The 17,552-nt window shown below is 41.1% G+C and overlaps 1 protein-coding gene across 1 annotated transcript in view; it reads right to left on the bottom strand.

The window, feature by feature from the left end:
* Positions 1-17,552, bottom strand: part of Nadsyn (NAD synthetase) — a 370,732-nt gene that overhangs the window by 125,024 nt on the left and 228,156 nt on the right. Inside the window, exons 12-13 of the mRNA XM_090382985.1 lie at positions 5,062-5,207; positions 279-284 (exon numbers count right to left, since the gene is read on the bottom strand). Of these exons, the coding sequence (XP_090239111.1) occupies positions 279-284; positions 5,062-5,207 (152 nt within the window). The remainder of the gene's footprint in view (positions 1-278; positions 285-5,061; positions 5,208-17,552) is intronic.

Here is a 17,552-nt window from a genome sequence, read left to right as displayed (position 1 = left end):
ATCATTTGCCCTTAGGTAAGTCTCCTGTATGCAAAAGCAAGATGGTTTGTGCTTTTGCAGGAGTGCCTTGATGTCTTCTGCATTTTGCCGGAATCCACGACAATTCCATTGTAGGAATTTAGCCATTATTTTGGCTTGGTGGTTCCTTCAGGCGGCTTCCGAGGTGCTGAGGGCTTATTTTTGTCAGTCTTAGATTTATCCTTCCTGGGGAAGTATGGACGCTGCCCCGTGTCCATATCCTCCTCAGTAAAGAGTTCCAAGACTGCTTCTTCTTGTACCTCCTTCTCCTCAACATCCATTTTTTCCTGAGAACTAGGATGTATGTCTGATTTTTTATTCTTTTGTTCAGAAACTGATTTTCTAACTGGTGGGGCTCTAGGAGGTACAGATATTGGAGTGGCAGCTGATTGGTCCTTTTGTGAGGGTTTTATTGAACTTAACAGGTAGCGAGCAATAGGAGTGAATGACTCTCTTGGTGGTATGGTCATTTCGGTCTGAGTTCCGATGGAACATCTCCCTGCTACCTTCTGAGTGTAGGTTGGTTTATTTATATTTATAGGTTTCACCGTTTTCCTTGCCTCTTGATAAGATATGTTCAGCTCTGCCTTAAGTCGCTGAATTTCTTTTTCTTGTTTCCACCTCTGGCATGCCCTTGAGTAGGCCGGGTGTTCTTCTTGGCAGTTAATGCAGGTTGGTTTTGCAGCTGAACATGATGTTGTTTCGTGGTCCTTTGCGCCACACCGAGCGCATACAAGGGTTCCACGACAAGCCATCTGTGAGTGTCCGTATTTCTGGCACTTGAAGCACCGTAACGTATTTGGGACATACAGACGCACTGGGCAGTTAATATAGCCAGCTTTGATTTCATGAGGAAAAGTTGGTGAATTGAATGTTAATATGATATTTCTAGTGGGAACTAATTTTCCATCCCTACGCATGGATATACGTTTAACAGCTGTCACTCCCTGTGGTTTTAACTCTGAACAGATTTCCTCTTCAGTTACATCCGTCAGATCCCATTCCGCGATGACACCACGGGATGAGTTCAGTGTCTTGTGGGGGGTTATAGTGACAGGCATTCCCCCGATATATGTAGCACGGAGGAGCTGTTCTGAGTGTATATCACTTCTGGTTTCTACAAGTATGTCACCCGAACGAAGCCGTTTGATAGACTTAGGAGAGCCTGCCAACCCTTCCAAACCCTTCTGGATAAAGAAGGGTGACATTTTTCCTATAGGCTTCTCACTAGTTGAGTGAATTATCAGGACCCGAGGTGTAGGACCTGATATAACCTCCTTTTTCTGTCTTTTTGCAGAAGTGAAGCTTGGTCTACGGTAAAATTTTCAGTTAGGGATCGGGTTGGGGCCCCAGAAGAAATTAATTTATCAGGATTCATGCAGTTTTTTAAGTGGTTCAGTGCCCGGGCTCCCCACCCACCATGGAGCCCAAAGGGACGCCCACTACCCGGCATGCAATAAATGCGCTCGGGAGTGGAACGCCAGGGCTACCCAGACACCATACCTGCACCGCCGCCAGCCTGAATCCTGTCCCTCGGACCATGAGGGTAGGGGCATGGCATTGACACGGTTGACCCTCGCAGGCGAGCCTACTAGCCGATTGATCCTAGCCGGGCCTTCCAGGACCTCCCGTCTTGTCGAAGCAGGGGCCAAAGTAGTGTATTGAAGCTGGGCTCCTCAACCACCAGGATCCCCCTTTCCGAATTTACACGGGTCGCAGCGCACGGCAAACACGCCGGATTCCATTGATGTTAGCCTGGAACCTAGGCTGTGGGCGTTAGATCCCAGTGATGCTAGTCTGGAAGTCCAGTAGCGTCACTGGGAGGTCCCCTCACCACGTACAGGTGCCCACGTCGAGGGGCTGACAGCTGCATTGAAAACACTGTGCAGGATCATTTCCTGTGAGGAGAAATAGGTGAGTAAACTGGCTGTGGCCGATTCGTGCTCTGGTTAAGATTACTTCTTCCTTTCTGTTAGTACGAAAACTAGAGGTCCAGGTTTTATTTGCAATAACTTATTATCTGTTTGAGCTTGCCATAGAAGTGTCCATTGTTCCTTACATATCCTTCATATCATATGTCTGTAATCAACATATGGAACGCAAAAGCCTGAAGATGATGAGTTAGATGGATGTTTTGCGGCATAGTCTGCGCATTCGTTTCCTGGGATCCCAGTGTGGCCTGGGATCCAGCAGAAGATGACTGCTTGCTGGCGTTCCTGAATAAGAATCATCTTACTTCTTATGGTTTTTATTAAAGGACTGGTTGGTGAGGAAGTGTTTTGTAGGGCTACTAGTGAACTCTGTGAGTCCATATATATTATAATTTTTTTAATGGAGCGATGGACAATATTTTCTAGGGCAAGCTTGATGGCGAATAACTCAGCTGTAGTGGGTGACAGGGGTATTCCTGTAATCCATTCCTACACCAGGAGGGTAGCAATCACTTAACTATACATACAGAAGTGACAGCGAACTAGCATTAGTAGAGGCATTTCATGCAAGAAAGCAAGCTTAGGCAGTATCAGCCAAAAAAAAAAAAAAAAAAACCACTCCCATTTCACCCCTCTGTTCATTCGAAATACCTGTCCAGTTGAGCCTTAAATTTATTTAGGCTATTAACTTCCACAACAAGGGATGGAAGTCTGTTCCACCAACCAACTACCTGCTGGCTAAAGGCAAATTTCCGCAGATCTATCCTACATCCGTCTTTCCTCAATTTGAATTTATGCCCTCTCAGGTGATTATTCTGAGCAAGAGGGAGAATCCCATCAGCATTGAGCATGCTCAAACCATTCAAGGTTTTATACACCTCTATCAGATCACCTCGCCAATGCCTAGTCTCCAGACACTGTAATTTGCAAAACTTAAGCCTTTCTTCATAAGACCAACCCTTTGTTCCATTCACTAATCTTGTTTCCCTTCTCTGTAGCGTTCCAGCAGCTCTACATCCTTTTTGAAATGAGAACACCAGACCTGTATACAGTACTCAAGGTGTTGCTTGACCATTGCCTTATACAAGGGAATAATCACCCTCCTTATCCCTGCTAGAAAAATTCCTGTATATCATTGACAAGACACCATGAGGTACTCTTGCAGCCCGTCTGCACTGCTCAGAAAACTTCATATCTGCCTGCACAATTATCCCCAGGTCCTTTTCATTCTCTACCACTGTCAGTGTAGTACCACAGAGTTGATACGTTACTCTGAGGTTACTGTTTCCCATATGTAGTACTTTACATTTGTCAATGTTAAACTTCATTTGCCACCTCTCAGCCCATCTGCTCAACCTTTCCAGATCTTGTTGCAGCAGCATAGTGTCAGTAGTGTCCTTAACAACCTTGCCAACCTTTGTATCGTCTGCAAACTTGGACATTAAGCTTGATATACCATCTTCAATATCATTTATAAATACAGAAAACAACAATGGACCAACACTGAACCCTGAGGGATTCCACTAATAACATTAGTCCACGATGAGCAGTGTCCATTGATTACCACTCTCTGTCTTCTCCTATTCAACCATCCCTTTATCCATAGCAGCAATTTGCCTCCAATGACACACTGCTCCAATTTGTGCAGCAGTCTTCCATGTGCAACAGTATCAAAAGCCTTTCTAAGATCCAAATATATATATCAAAGTTATTTCCTGCATCCAGTTCTTTTGTGACTGCATCATAGTATCCAATCAAATTGGTCAGGCAAGACTTTCCCTTAACAAAACCATGCTGTGTCCGAGCTATAACTGAAGTCTTGTCTAGATGATCCTGCAGTGCTTCTTTAACCAGTGCCTCCATTATTTTCCTTGAACAGAAGTTAAACTAACAGGTCTATAATTACTTTTGTCAGTCTTTGATTCTCCTTTGTGAATTGGGGTTACATTTGCACATCTCCAGTCTATGGGTACCTCCCCTGAGTCCAAAGAAGCTCTCATAATTATGGCTAAGGGTTTGCTTATTTCCTTTGCTGCCTCCTTTAATATAACTGGATAGATCCCATCTACCCCAGGTGCCTTTTTTATGTTTATCCTCAACAATTTCTCCTCCACTTTCCTCTAGTTATTACAAAATCATCTAGCTCACTGCCAGAGTTTACTTCACCTCTGGCATTCTCCTTCCTGAATAACTCCTCATTTGTGAATGTAGATAAAAAATATTCATAAATATATCCCACTAAACCCAAACTAAATGTATCTCCAACTTTCTCTTAGATGGATCCCAAAATTGCCCACAGCCACTCTAAAGCCACCCGACACAGGGGGAAGTGTGATGGAGAGGAAATTGGAGTGCAAAGAGACAGCGGTCTTAACCGATTGTGGTTAAAATATCTTACTTTTGCAAATTTTACAAAAACATATGACCAAGTCAACACATTGGTAGGGCCCCTCCCAAGGCCTTGGAAGAAGCCTATACAAGTTAGGGGCCCTCTTAAGCTTCATTAGCTTCACAATAAATCTGCATCTGAACATAAGTAATATTTATATAGTCATTACAAGTAAGTGTATCTTCGGCAGTAATCAGGTACAGTTCATATTTTGGAAAAGTCCTCTAATAAAAAAAAAAGAAAGCTAGTTTTTGCATTAGTACATGGATTAACAAATGAAGTTGAATGTGTTCTTCATTCTACATAATAACATTTTATCAAAAAATCTAAAAATAATCACATATTACTCATATCCCATCTATCTTGTACTTTCCTTAGCTTAATAATGTACAAGTGTTTATAGCTGATGAAACAAAACTAACAATCTTTGAAGATTAAAAAAAGTAGCCACTTAATTTTTTAAAATATATTTTTAAATTTTAATTATATTGTATGAAGATTTAGTTGATCAAATTTCTTTCAGTGCAAGGATTTTATAATGACATGTGAAAAAGTATAGTCATTCAAAAGTTATTTTAAATGACTGTACTTTAAAAAAATATTCACTAGACTTATACATTAAACTTAAACGTTGATGAAAACGATCCTTTTTTTTTTTTTTGTTTCTTATTCTACAATGCATTGCTACCTTTATATCAATAAACATAATATACTTTCCTCCACTGCGTACTGCTTCACAAACCAGGTTGCACATAGAGTACACAATTGTAGCTGTGCTAGAACTGTCCACACCTCCACTGAGTGGAAGAAAGTAGCCGCCTTGATTACTTCTTCTTAAGTAATCCCATAGCCAACAAGCTGGTCCTAAACTAAAGAGAGTATTAATTTTGTGCATAAGTTTATATCAAGGCTTATTTTTTGTTAATAAATTATCTAATCAAAGCAGTTCTTTAAAAATGCATTAATATTAGCATTACTACAAGCCAAAAGATGCAAGAAAGCTAGAGGCTTCTGCTATATTAAAAAATAAATATATACAATAAAATAAGTTAAAAAACAAACTTTTGCTTATTTATTTCTTTAGATTCATGGTGATGTAAAGGCAAACCTTATTCACCAGAACAATTTCCAATATACAAATATACATATATAACTATTTGCAGTATGAAGCACATGAAGGAAAATTAAGCAATTATATCATATTGATAAACATGCAATGTGCAAGAATATTTGCTAATGCTATTGAGGCAGCGTTAGGTGGGTCGGACACCTGTTAGAATTGAGGGATTAACAGACTAAAAGATTAATGGTAGCCGCAGGCAGAGGTGAAAGTGATTCTTGCACTGCTTCTATTGTAATGAGCAGTAGCCTAGAGAGCAAGTTGCTGGGAGTCATCACGGAACAAGTAAATACATGGGCTGTGTTAGGGTAACTAAGAATAAGAACCAGTGCATGTATACTTGCATGTACACTAATTCTAGAAGTATAGTAAATAAAATGGATGAATTTGAAGTGCTGATTAAGGCATCAAAGGCAGATATTGTTGGGATATCAGAGATATAGTGTCACACAGATATAAGCAGTGCAGAATTGGAATTTGGGGAGTACAATGTGTACAGAAAGGACAGACAGGGTAGGAAGCAGGGCTTACAATACCGGTCAAAATCTAAATACCGGTATTTCGGTATTTTTAATTTATGAAACCGGGATGCCAGTATTCCAAAAACAAACGTTTTTCTCAATAAATTTTGATAACAATTAGGCGCAATAAAGTAAAGAAAAAAACAAGTACTGTAATTACTTGAATTCATGTTTTAAATAAACTTTTATTGCAATAATAAATATTCTGAAAAAAATCATTAAAATACAGTTATTCTAAAAACAAAAAAATACATATTGTTACTGCAAAGTTTAGTTATGTTTAAGCATCCACACTGCCTGTCTGAATAAAGTGAGCTCTTAAGAAACATAAGCAATCAATAGTATGATTGTTTAAAATGGATCTAATTTTGGTAGATACAGTATTTGATTAGTGGCAGAAAACGCCCTTTCGGATTCCATTCTGGTACTATTGTACCTGAGATAATTGTGGACGATCTCAGCCCATATTTTCTAGGCTTTGAACTTTTTTAGCAAAAATAGTTAAAAGTATTTCATTAATTCTGACTAAAGTTCATCTTTTAAAATCTCATTGGATTCAGGCAATTTCTTATTTTGGAAAGAATTTGTGGAACCCTGAAGTTCTGTTCCACGTTCATCTTCCCTGGTTGAATTATTTTCATCATTTTCTGAAAGAGAAATACGTTTTATTCAGCGAAGTATAATTTTCACTATAGTATCTTTACTGAGTCTGAGAGAGAGAGAAAAAAGTGGATTAGCAGAGGGTAATGGACGAGCCGCTCAATGAATTTATGGAGAATGCTTCCCAGACAGACATGTACCGGACCACAGTTTTTTTGCCCGTGTGCATCAAAATTTGTGCGATTATGGGTCATTTAGAGGTAACAGGAGTAGTGTGGGCAGACCACAATCGATGAGAACTCCCGCCAGGGAAGAAAGTGTGTTGAATGCCGTCCAGAATAATCCTACGACCAGCACACGTGCCATTGCCTCTGCCTTAGGAGTCTCGTTGCAGTGTACAGCGTGTCTGGCACAACGATTCCGTACACCCCTTTCATCTTCAAAGGGTTCAGTTACTGCTCCTCCAAGATCATCCTGCACGTGTGGCTTTTGCGCAGTGGTTTCTTCAAGAAAGGGTTCAAGACTTGAATTTTCCAGCCTATGTTTTGTTCACGGATGAGGCTTATTTCACTCGGGAAGGCTTAATCAATCAGCACAGTGCTCATGTGTGGGCTCACGACAACCCACACGGTATGCGCCCCCATGCGGCACAACATCGCTTCGCAATAAATGTGTGGGTAGATATGGTCGGTGACTGCTTAGTCGGCCCATACCTGTTACCATCCCGCATGAACTCCGCTAAATATCGGATCTTTCTTGAACAAGTTCTACCAGGGTTACTTGACGATGTTAGAGCAAATGTGAGACGCAACATTTGGTTTCAACATGACGGGGTGCCTGCACATTATGGAAGGTGTGTTCGTGCCCATTTGAACAGGCGTTTTGGGCGTTGATGGATTGGCTGTGGTGGATCCGTTGCCTGGCCCGATGCTCACCTGATTTATCGAGCCTTGATTTCTTTCTATGGGGGCCCCTCAAATCTAGCATTAGCATTAGTAGAGGCATATGATGCAAGGAAGCAAGCTTATGCACCATCAGCCAAAAAAAAAAAAAACACTTCCATTTCACCCCTCCATTTGTTCGAAATACCTGTCCAGCTGAGCCTTAAATTTATTTAGGCTATCAACTTCCACAAAAAGGGACGGAAGTCTGTTCCACCAACCAACCAACTACCCACTGGCTAAAGGAAAATTTCCGCACATCTATCCTACATCTGTCTTTCCTCAATCTGAATTTATGCCCTCTCAGGTGATTATTCTGAGCAAGAGGGAGAATCCCATCGGAATTGAGCATGCTCAAACCATTCAAGGCTTTATACACCTCTATCAGATCACCTCGCCAGTGCCTAGTCTCCAGACACTATAATTTGCAAAACTTAAGCCTTTCTTCGTAAGAGCAACCCTTTGTTCCATTCACTAATCTTGTTGTCCTTCTCTGTACTCGTTCCAGCAGCCCTACATCCTTCTTGAAATGAGGCCTCCAGACCTGTATACAGTACTCAAGGTGTGGCCTGACCATTGCCTTATACAAGGCAATGGTCAGGAATAATCACCTCCTTATCCCTGCTAGAAAAATTCCTGTATATCATTCACAAGACACCATGAGGTACTCTTGCAGCCCGTCTGCACTGCTCAGAAAACTTCATATCTGCCTGCACAATTATCCCCAGGTCCTTTTCATTCTCTACCACTGTCAGTGTAGTACCACAGAGGTGATACGTTGCTCTGGGGTTGCTGTTTCCCATATGTAGTACTTTACATTTGTCAATGTTAAACTTCATTTGCCACCTCTCAGCCCATCTGCTCAACCTTTCCAGATCCTGTTGCAGCAGCATAGCGTCAGTAGTGTCCTTAACAACCCTGCCAACTTTTGTATCGTCTGCAAACTTGGACATTAAGCTTGATATACCATCATCAGTATCATTTATAAATACAGAAAACAACAATGGACCAACACTAAACCCTGAGGGACTTCACTAATAACATTAGTCCACGATGAGCAGTGTCCATTGATTACCACTCTCTGTCTTCTCCCCCTCCACCACCCCTTTATCCATAGCAGCAATTTGCCGCCAATGCCACACTGCTCCAATTTGTTCATCAGTTTTCAAACAGAATCAAAAGCCTTTCTAAGATCCAAGTATATAATATCAAAATTATTGCCTGCATCCAGCTCTTTTGTGCATCATAGTATCCAATCAAATTGGTCAGGCAAGACTTCCCCTTAACAAAACCACGCTGTGTCCGAGCTATAACTGAAGTCTTGTCTAGATGATCTTGCAGTGCTTCTTTAACCAGTGCCTCCATTAATTTTCCTGGAACAGAAGTTAAACTCACAGGTCTATAATTACTTGTGTCAGCCTTTGACCCTCCTTTGTGAATTGGGGTCACATTTGCACATCTCCAGTCTATGGGTACCTCCCCTGAGTCCAAGGAAGCTCTCATAATTATGGCTAAGGGTTTGCTTACTTCCTTTGCTGCCTCCTTTAATATAACTGGATGGATCCCATCCACCCCAGGTGCCTTTCTTGTGTTTATCTTCAACAATTTCTCCTCCACTATACTCGCAGTTATTACAAGATTATCTAGCTTACTGCCAGAGTTGAATACACCTCTGGCATTCCCCTTGCTGAATAACTCCTCATGTGTGAACGTCGATGCAAAATATTCATTTAGTTTGTTAGCCACCTGAGCAGGATCATCAACAGTTGAACCATCGATATCAAGTGGACCAATCTGATTCATCCCCTTCCTTTTAGAGTTTACATAACTAAAGAACTCTTTGCTGTTTTTCTTTGCATCATTTGCCAAAGATTTCTCATAATCTGCCTTTGCCTGCCTAACCTCCTTTGTGACTTGGTTACAGACCAGCTTATATCTATCATAGACTTCTGTGTCACGTGTTAATTTATATGTATCCCATGCATTTTTCTTCTCTGCCATGTGTCTCATTAGTTCATCTGACATCCATTTAGGCCAAACCTTCAACAATATTTCTTAGTTGGTATGTTTTTTTTTTTTTTTTTTTTTATGTGAACCCCAAACACGAGAGGTATTAGAACCTATAGTACTTAGTACCGTGCTTGGGTTTGAGGTTAAGAAGACGAAAGAAGATATTTGTTGACATTGGACTTGAACTTCTGTAGATTGTAATTTTCAGGAAATACGTATGAAGGAAGGTTGTTCCAGAAAACGGCAGCTGAATGAATAAATGAGGAAGATGAAAAGTTGGTTCTGTGGGTTTGAAGTTGGACAGTAAATGGATATTGGCTGGTGGCGGCACGTGTTCGGACTGTTTTGAAAGAGAGAGCAGGAATTATAGAAGCCAATTCAGAAGAACAGTGCCCATGGAAGTATCTGTAGAAGAGGCATGCAGCAGAAACAGTGCGTCTATGAGAAAGCGAGTGGAGAGACTCTGTTAGAGATGAATCATTAATTAACCTAACTGCCCTCTTCTGAATGGAATCAAGAAGACGGAGAGAGGTTTTGGGGGCACCACCCCAGATATGGGAACAATATTCCATGGCAGGGCGAATTTGCGATTTATACAGAGTGAGCAGCTTTTTTGGAAGAAAAGTAACGCCGAGAGTGAAAGAGAAAACCAAGTTTTTTAGATGCAGAGGAAGCAAGCAATATTTGTAATGTGCTTGTGCCAAGAGAGATTAGAAGTCAGGGTAATCCCCAAAAGAGATATCATTTTGCCTAGAAATCAGAGTGTCACCAAAGATAAGCATAGGAGCAGAAGAATCCTTTTTGCAAGATATAAGACAAGACTGAGTTTTTAGAAGGATTAAAATCAACTAAGTTGTCTTTGCCCCACTGGAGAATTACCTGTAGATCTGCATTTAAGGAATTGATAGCAGATTTTCGAGAAGTTGAAGCTGATTGAGCAGGACAAGGTTTCTCAAAATGGAAAGTGGAATGCAATGTGCTATCATCGGCAAAACTATGGATAGGATTTCCAGTTAATGGAAGAAGGTCATTAATGTACAAGAGGAAAAGAGTGGGGGAAAGAACTGAACCTTGGGGGACACCGGCATTAGTGGAGAAGTTAAAAGACTAGAGAGCCATCTACCATCACCCTCAGGGAGCAAACAGAGAGAAAACTGGATAACCAATTACTAAAAACAGTTGGCAGACCATAAGATGGAAGCTTGTTTAGAAGACCTTTATGCCAAACACGATCAAAAGCCTTTGAGATGTCAAGAGCAACTACTTGTGTTTCACCGAACCTTTCCATTGAATTAGTCCATAAATGAGTAACATAAGCCAGAATATCACCAGTGGATCGACACTGATGGAATCCATACTGGCGATCGTTGATCAGACGGAAGGTTTCTAGGTAGTTTAACAGTTGGCGGTTAATTGATTTCTCCATTACTTTAGAAAGAGTAGAAGTAATTGCAATGGGACGATAATTGGATGGGCCGGATTTGTCACCCTTTTTAGGAACTGGCTGGATATGAGCAAATTTCCAAGCAGAAGAAAAAACACCTTTGGAATAAGAAAGTGAAAAAAGGCGGCAAAGAATAGGAGTAAGTTCAGGAGCACAGGTTTTGAGAACAAGTGGAGAAATACCATCAGGACCTGGAGCTTTCTTAGCATCAAGATTCATCAAAATCCTTCGGACATCCTTTTGACGGAAGACCACAGGAGGCATTGAATGGAGCGTGTTGGGAATGGTGGGAGGTGTTTTACCAAGATCATTAATACATGAGCTGGAAGAAAAATGGGATGCTAGCAGGTCAGCTTTATCCTTGGCTGAAGTGGCAACAGAACCATCTGGTTTGGACAGAGGTGGGAGCAAAGATGGGCAAAAGTTGCGGCCAATAGCTTTGGCAAGAGACCAGAATGCTCGGCTACCATTAGGGCAAGAAGCAAGTTTTCTACTCTTAGCCTGTTCAAACTCTAGTTTGGACTGGTTAATAACTGCTTTACAACTGTTGCGAGCTTTGGTGTAGGCAGAAAGTGAAACTGAAGAATTAGAAACAAGCCAATTACGATATGCAACATTCTTCTCTTGGACAGCCTTAGCACATTTATTGGAAAACCAAGGTTTAGATAAAGGACGAGATTTTAAAGTGGAGTGGGGGATAAAGGATTCCATTCCTGCAAGAATAATTTCACTGACACGATCTGAACAAACGTTGACATCAGAAGTTTTGAAACAGTAATCCGACCAAGGAAAAGAAGTCTCACAGGTCATCCCATTTTGCATTCTTGTAATGCCAAACAACACGAGGTTGGGAATAGCCATGAGATAAAGGTTCCTTTGTAGAAGAGACAATCACCAAGTTGTGATCTGAAGTGCCTAAAGGACCTCTCACTTCAACTGTGTACTTATAAGGGTTGTTTGTGAGAAAAAGATCAAGCGTATTGGCTGTATGATTAGGATTGTCCGGAATTCTTGTAGGTAAATGAACAATCTGTGCTAGGTCATTAGTAATTGCAAAAGCCTCAGCATCTCGACCTGCTGGGTCGGTGTGACTAGAAAATGGAAGCCAGCTGGAGTTGTGAACATTAAAATCCCCAAGGAAAATTACCTCACTGTTAGGAAAGTTGGACTGGAGAAAGTCAAGTTGCAAAGAGAGGAAGTCAAAGAGCTCCAAGTGATTAGTGGAATTGGGAGAACGGTAGAGACAACAGATGAATTTGACACAATGAGGTAGAGAGATTTTAAGCCAGAGAAGATCAAAGAGAGGAGATTCCAAATTGCCAAGTCTCTGACAGGTAATATCAGAACGGACATATGCACAAGTACCACCTTTGAGGCGAAAGGAATCATACAGCGAATAATATGGGCATCTGAGATGAGCAGTAGTTGAATCAACGGATAACTGAGATTCTGTCAGAAAAAGTACATGGGGTTTGGCAGACTGCAAGTGGAAATGGACATCGTTGAGATCAGAATTGAGACCACGTATATTTGTGAAATGAATTAGGAAGTCCTTGGGAGGTTTAGATCTTTTCGCAGATAAGCTTGCTCTATTATTTTGACAATTCATGGTGTATTCAATAGTAAGAAAAAGCAGGTGGGACATGCTGTATGAAGTAATGAAATTTTTGGATATGGCGTACATGTGGTAAGAATATACCCAGATCCTAGACATAACGTGGCCTCGACAATGCTCCCCGCATACACACTACTCGGACTCCCTCCAGTCACTATCTGGCAGAGTAGAGGTAGCAAGATTATACACTAGCTGATCCGGAAGCCTCCTAGAGAGTTACCAATAGGTTCGGTCCAGTGTACTAACTAGCGGCCGGCCTGCGAACACCGTTTTAGAGCTGTACCCTCGAAATGTAAGAATATTGGATCTCGCCACGACGTTCATCATAACCTCAAAAGTCATCAATCATACTGCATGATGGAAGAGATAGGGAAGGGTTGACCGGAACTTAGCTCTAGAGACTAAACATGGGTTCCACCACTTCAAGCCTCCAATAAGCAAAGTGGTGGAATTTCACCGGTCGATGAGAGTCATCTACCACCTAGTACTGCCTGGTAACATAGAGGGGCGGCGTTCCTCCATGTGGTGTGAGCGCCACACCTCGACCCCTGCTTACGTTGGTTCACACCTGGGTGGTCACCCACCATGTACTTGTGCATGGAGGTTATACCCAGGATTACTAACAGTCCCACCATCGTGAAGGTGCAAGCAGAGGATTTGGCTGTCACAGACCGTCCGGACTTCGCCGAAATTGGGTCCACTTGACTTGAGTGCCACCCGAATATCAGTTCCATCAGCGTTTTAGACTCCCAGGTAGCAAGTACAGCTTGTCTGGCATATCTGAGAGAATGTCTGTGACAACCTCAAGGACCTAAGTAGTTGAAGTAGCTCAAGGACCTAAGTAGTTGAAGTTAACCTCGTACTTAATTTGTAATTTACCAGACAAAACCTGAATTGCCAAAGTGGATATTGTCTGCCATGTTCTAGACGTAGCTATAAGAAAGAAACTTTGTGCCTGTGTTAAGTACCTATTTACCAAAGGTTATGCTGGGGGAGCCCCATGCACCCACAGCATAACATATTATAGGAACAAAAATACTCTTATAATATTGTTTAAGCATGGAACTTTATACCCTATAGAACTTCTTCCTATGTATTTTTATTTTAAAGGTTACTATATTTTTGGCTATCTTTCTTTTTTGGCCTGTGGCTTTCCAGGCATTGCATACTACCATCATCTTTATTTTTATAATATTCATATATTTACATCCATTGCTGCTGCTGCTTTGCACGCTTCGGTGCATTTGCCGTATCCTATCCTTTTTATTTAACCTTCAAATGTCTTATCTGTTTTTACTCTTTAATACAATCTCTTAAATATTATATATATATATATATATATATATATATATAATATTAAAAAATATAAGTTATATGATAGTTATTATAATAATATAATTATAAACAAAATTACAATTCATAATACAAATTATATACTGTATACTTATATAATAATTTTATTCTTTATATAGAGGTTTTACTCTTTATATAATAATCATCAATTATAGATCACTACAAGGTTAAAAAGATATGGTACAATGGATACCATACACCTTTTTATAATGAAATAACTATATAAATTTCAAAAAAAAAAAATAAGTTTAAGTAACTTAAACAAAAATTACACGGCACCCCTGGAATATTGTTGCAGCACTCTAGTATGTCGCGGCACCCCGGTTGAAAACCACTGCCTTAGACATTTTGTGCTTGGATTTCATGCACTGGATGCTTCTTACGACAACTGCAGAGGCAGCAGAATTGCTATATATAGACAAGTTTTCCATCGTACACTCTGTCTCAAGCAGCTCTTAAGACATTGAGGCCTTAATGGTAATTCTAAAACATAACGGTACCACTATACACATTGCATCCCTGTACCTACCTCCAACACCATCTATGAAAAAACCACTCACTAATTAATTAATAATCTACATCCAATGGCTGCTCACATCATATTGGAGATTTCAATGTTCCACTGCCTATCCAAACACCTCATCTAAATCTTCTAAATTAACTACCAGCAAAAGAGAGACAAAACCTGCTAGACATGGTCCACTCTTTGGTAACATGTCAACTCAAAGAAATCACAGGTAACATATTTCTTTCAATCAGACAACCAACCAATCATACAGTTCTCCTACACATAGAATACTTCAATATTCCCAACACCAAATTGCAAACGGTCACTGTCCCACAATTTATGAATCTAGTGCACTGCACTGAAGCTGCATCTACTATCCCATGGACCATCATAGATGGATGCAAACTGGACTAATGACCAAATGGAACAGCACTGCCACTCTTCACACTGCTATGGACTCTCCATCTCAACCAAAGTTTCCTCTCCAAACAATCACTGCATGCCAAACAGAAAGCTTCTGGCAACGTGCAAGACCCATTGCATTTGCCAGAACTAAGGCCAAATTCAACAGAAACAAATTGGCAGCAATTAAAGGTGCACCTCAAAAGAACCTTAAAAGAGGGTAACTATTCTACAAAACAAGGGCTATTCTTCCTGAAACACTGCCTGGATGAGTGGCTCAATTATGTTGCCAGATTTTCTAAGCAGCCCCTCCACCCCTACCTAGCCTGCCAGTCTCCAGCCACTCTCATCCCACTGATGGTCTCACTACAATCCATATTTCCAAGTGACAACTGATATGGACATTAATGCTCTCCTTCTCACAGCAACCACTGGTGATGATGGCAACCCCCAATTCATCATCAAATGCTTAAATGTCTTTATCATTGATCCACTCCTCAACCTATATAACAGATGTCTTAGAAATCATTATTTTCCACCACGGTGGAACAAGTACTTTGTCTGCTGCCTTCCTAAGCACCAACAATCAACTCTCCCAAGGCAACACAGCCCATCATTTGCACCATTGATAAATATACAAAACAACAGTGGACCTAACACAGAACCCTATTAGTGGAGTCCCACAGGGTTCGGTGTTAGGTCCACTGTTGTTTTGTATATTTATCAATGATATTGATTTAGGTATATCAGGCCTAATGTCGAAGTTTGCAGATGATACAAAGGTTGGCAGGGTTGTTAATGACAGTAATGGCAGTGTGCTACTGCAACAGGATCTAGATAATTTGGCCAGATGGGCTAAGAAGTGGCAACTGAAGTTTAACCTTGACAAATGAAAAGTACTGTATATGGGTAGAAGTAACCCCAGAGAAACGTACCAACTGTGTGGTACTACACTTAAGGTGGTAGAAAATGAAAAAGACCTGGGAGTAATTGTGCAGGCAGATATGAAGTTTTCTGAGCAATGCAGACAGGCTGCCAGGGCAGGTCATGGGGTTTTGTCAATGATATATAGGAATTTTGCTAGCAGGGAGAAGGAGGTGATTGTCCCTCTGTATAAGGCAATGGTCAGGCCACACCTTGAGTACTGCGTACAGGTCTGGAGGCCTCATTTTATGAAGGATGTAGATTTACTTGAGCGTGTACAGAGAAGGGCAACAAGATTGGTGAGGGGAATGAAGGGATCATCTTACCAAGAGAGGCTTAAGTTCTGCAAATTGCAGTGGCTGGAGACTAGGCACCTGAGCGGTGATCTGATTGAGGTATATAAGGCCTTGAATGGGTTAGCATTAGCATTAGCATTAGTAGAGGCATTTGATGCAAGAAAGCAAGCTTATGCAGCATCAGCCAAAAAAAAAAAAAAAAAACCCCACTTCCACTTCACCCCTCTGTTCGTTCAAAATACCTGTCCAGCTGAGCCTTAAACTTATTTAGGCTATCAACCTCCACCACAAGGGATGGCAGTCTGTTCCACCAACCAACCACCCGCTGGCTAAAGGCAAATTTCCGCACGTCTATCCTACATCTGTCTTTCCTCAATTTGAATTTATGCCCTCTCAGGTGATTTGTCTGAGCTAGAGGAAGAATCCCATCACCATTGAGCATGCTTAAACCATTCAAGGCTTTATACACCTCTATCAGATCACCTCGCTGGTGCCTAGTCTCCAGACACTGTAATTTGCAAAACTTAAGCCTTTCTTCGTAAGAGCACCCCTTTGTTCCATTCACTAATCTTGTTGCCCTTCTCTGTACTCGTTCCAGCAGCTCTACATCCTTCTTGAAATGAGGCCTCCAGACCTGTATACAGTACTCTAGGTGTGGCCTGACCATTGCCTTATACAATGGAATAATCACCTCCTTATCCCTGCTGGAAAAATTCCTGTATATCATTGACAATACTCCATGAGCTACTCTTGCAGCCCGTCTGCACTGCTCAGAGAACTTCATATCTGCCTGCACAATCCCCCCAAGTCCCTTTCATTCTCTACCACTGTCAGTGTAGTACCACAGATTTGATACGTTGCTCTGGGGTTGCTGTTTCCCATGTGTAGTACTTTACATTTGTCAATGTTAAACTTCATTTGCCACCTCTCAGCCCATCTGCTCAACCTTTCCAGATCCTGTTGCAGCAGCATAGTGTCAGTAGTGTCCTTGACAACCCTGCCAACCTTTGTATCATCTGCAAACTTGGACATTAAGCTTGATATACCATCATCAATATCATTTATAAATACAGAAAACAATAATGGACCCAACACTGAGCCCTGAGGGACTCCACTAATAACATTAGTCCACGATGAGCAGTGTCCATTGATTACCACTCTCTGTCTTCTCCCCCTCAACCACCCCTTTATCCATAGCAGCAATTTGCCTCCAATGTCACACTGCTCCAATTTGTGTAGCAGTCTTCCATGTGCAACAGTATCAAAAGCCTTTCTAAGATCCAAGTATATAATATCAAAGTTATTCCCTGCATCCAGTTCTTTTGTGACTGCATCATAGTATCCAATCAAGTTGGTCAGGCAAGACTTCCCCTTAACAAAACCATGCTGTGTCTGAGCTATAGCTGAAGTCTTGTCTAAATGATCCTGCAGCGCTTCTTTAACCAGTGCCTCCATTAATTTTCCTGGAACAGAAGTTAAG

The sequence above is a fragment of the Mastigoproctus giganteus genome, chromosome 10 (assembly GCF_048544385.1).
Source record: "Mastigoproctus giganteus isolate SK-2022 chromosome 10, ASM4854438v1, whole genome shotgun sequence".
Classification (NCBI taxonomy): Eukaryota; Metazoa; Arthropoda; class Arachnida; order Uropygi; family Thelyphonidae; genus Mastigoproctus; species Mastigoproctus giganteus.
The sequence above is the reverse complement of the archived record's forward strand: the minus strand, read 5'-3'. Positions and strand labels throughout refer to the sequence as shown.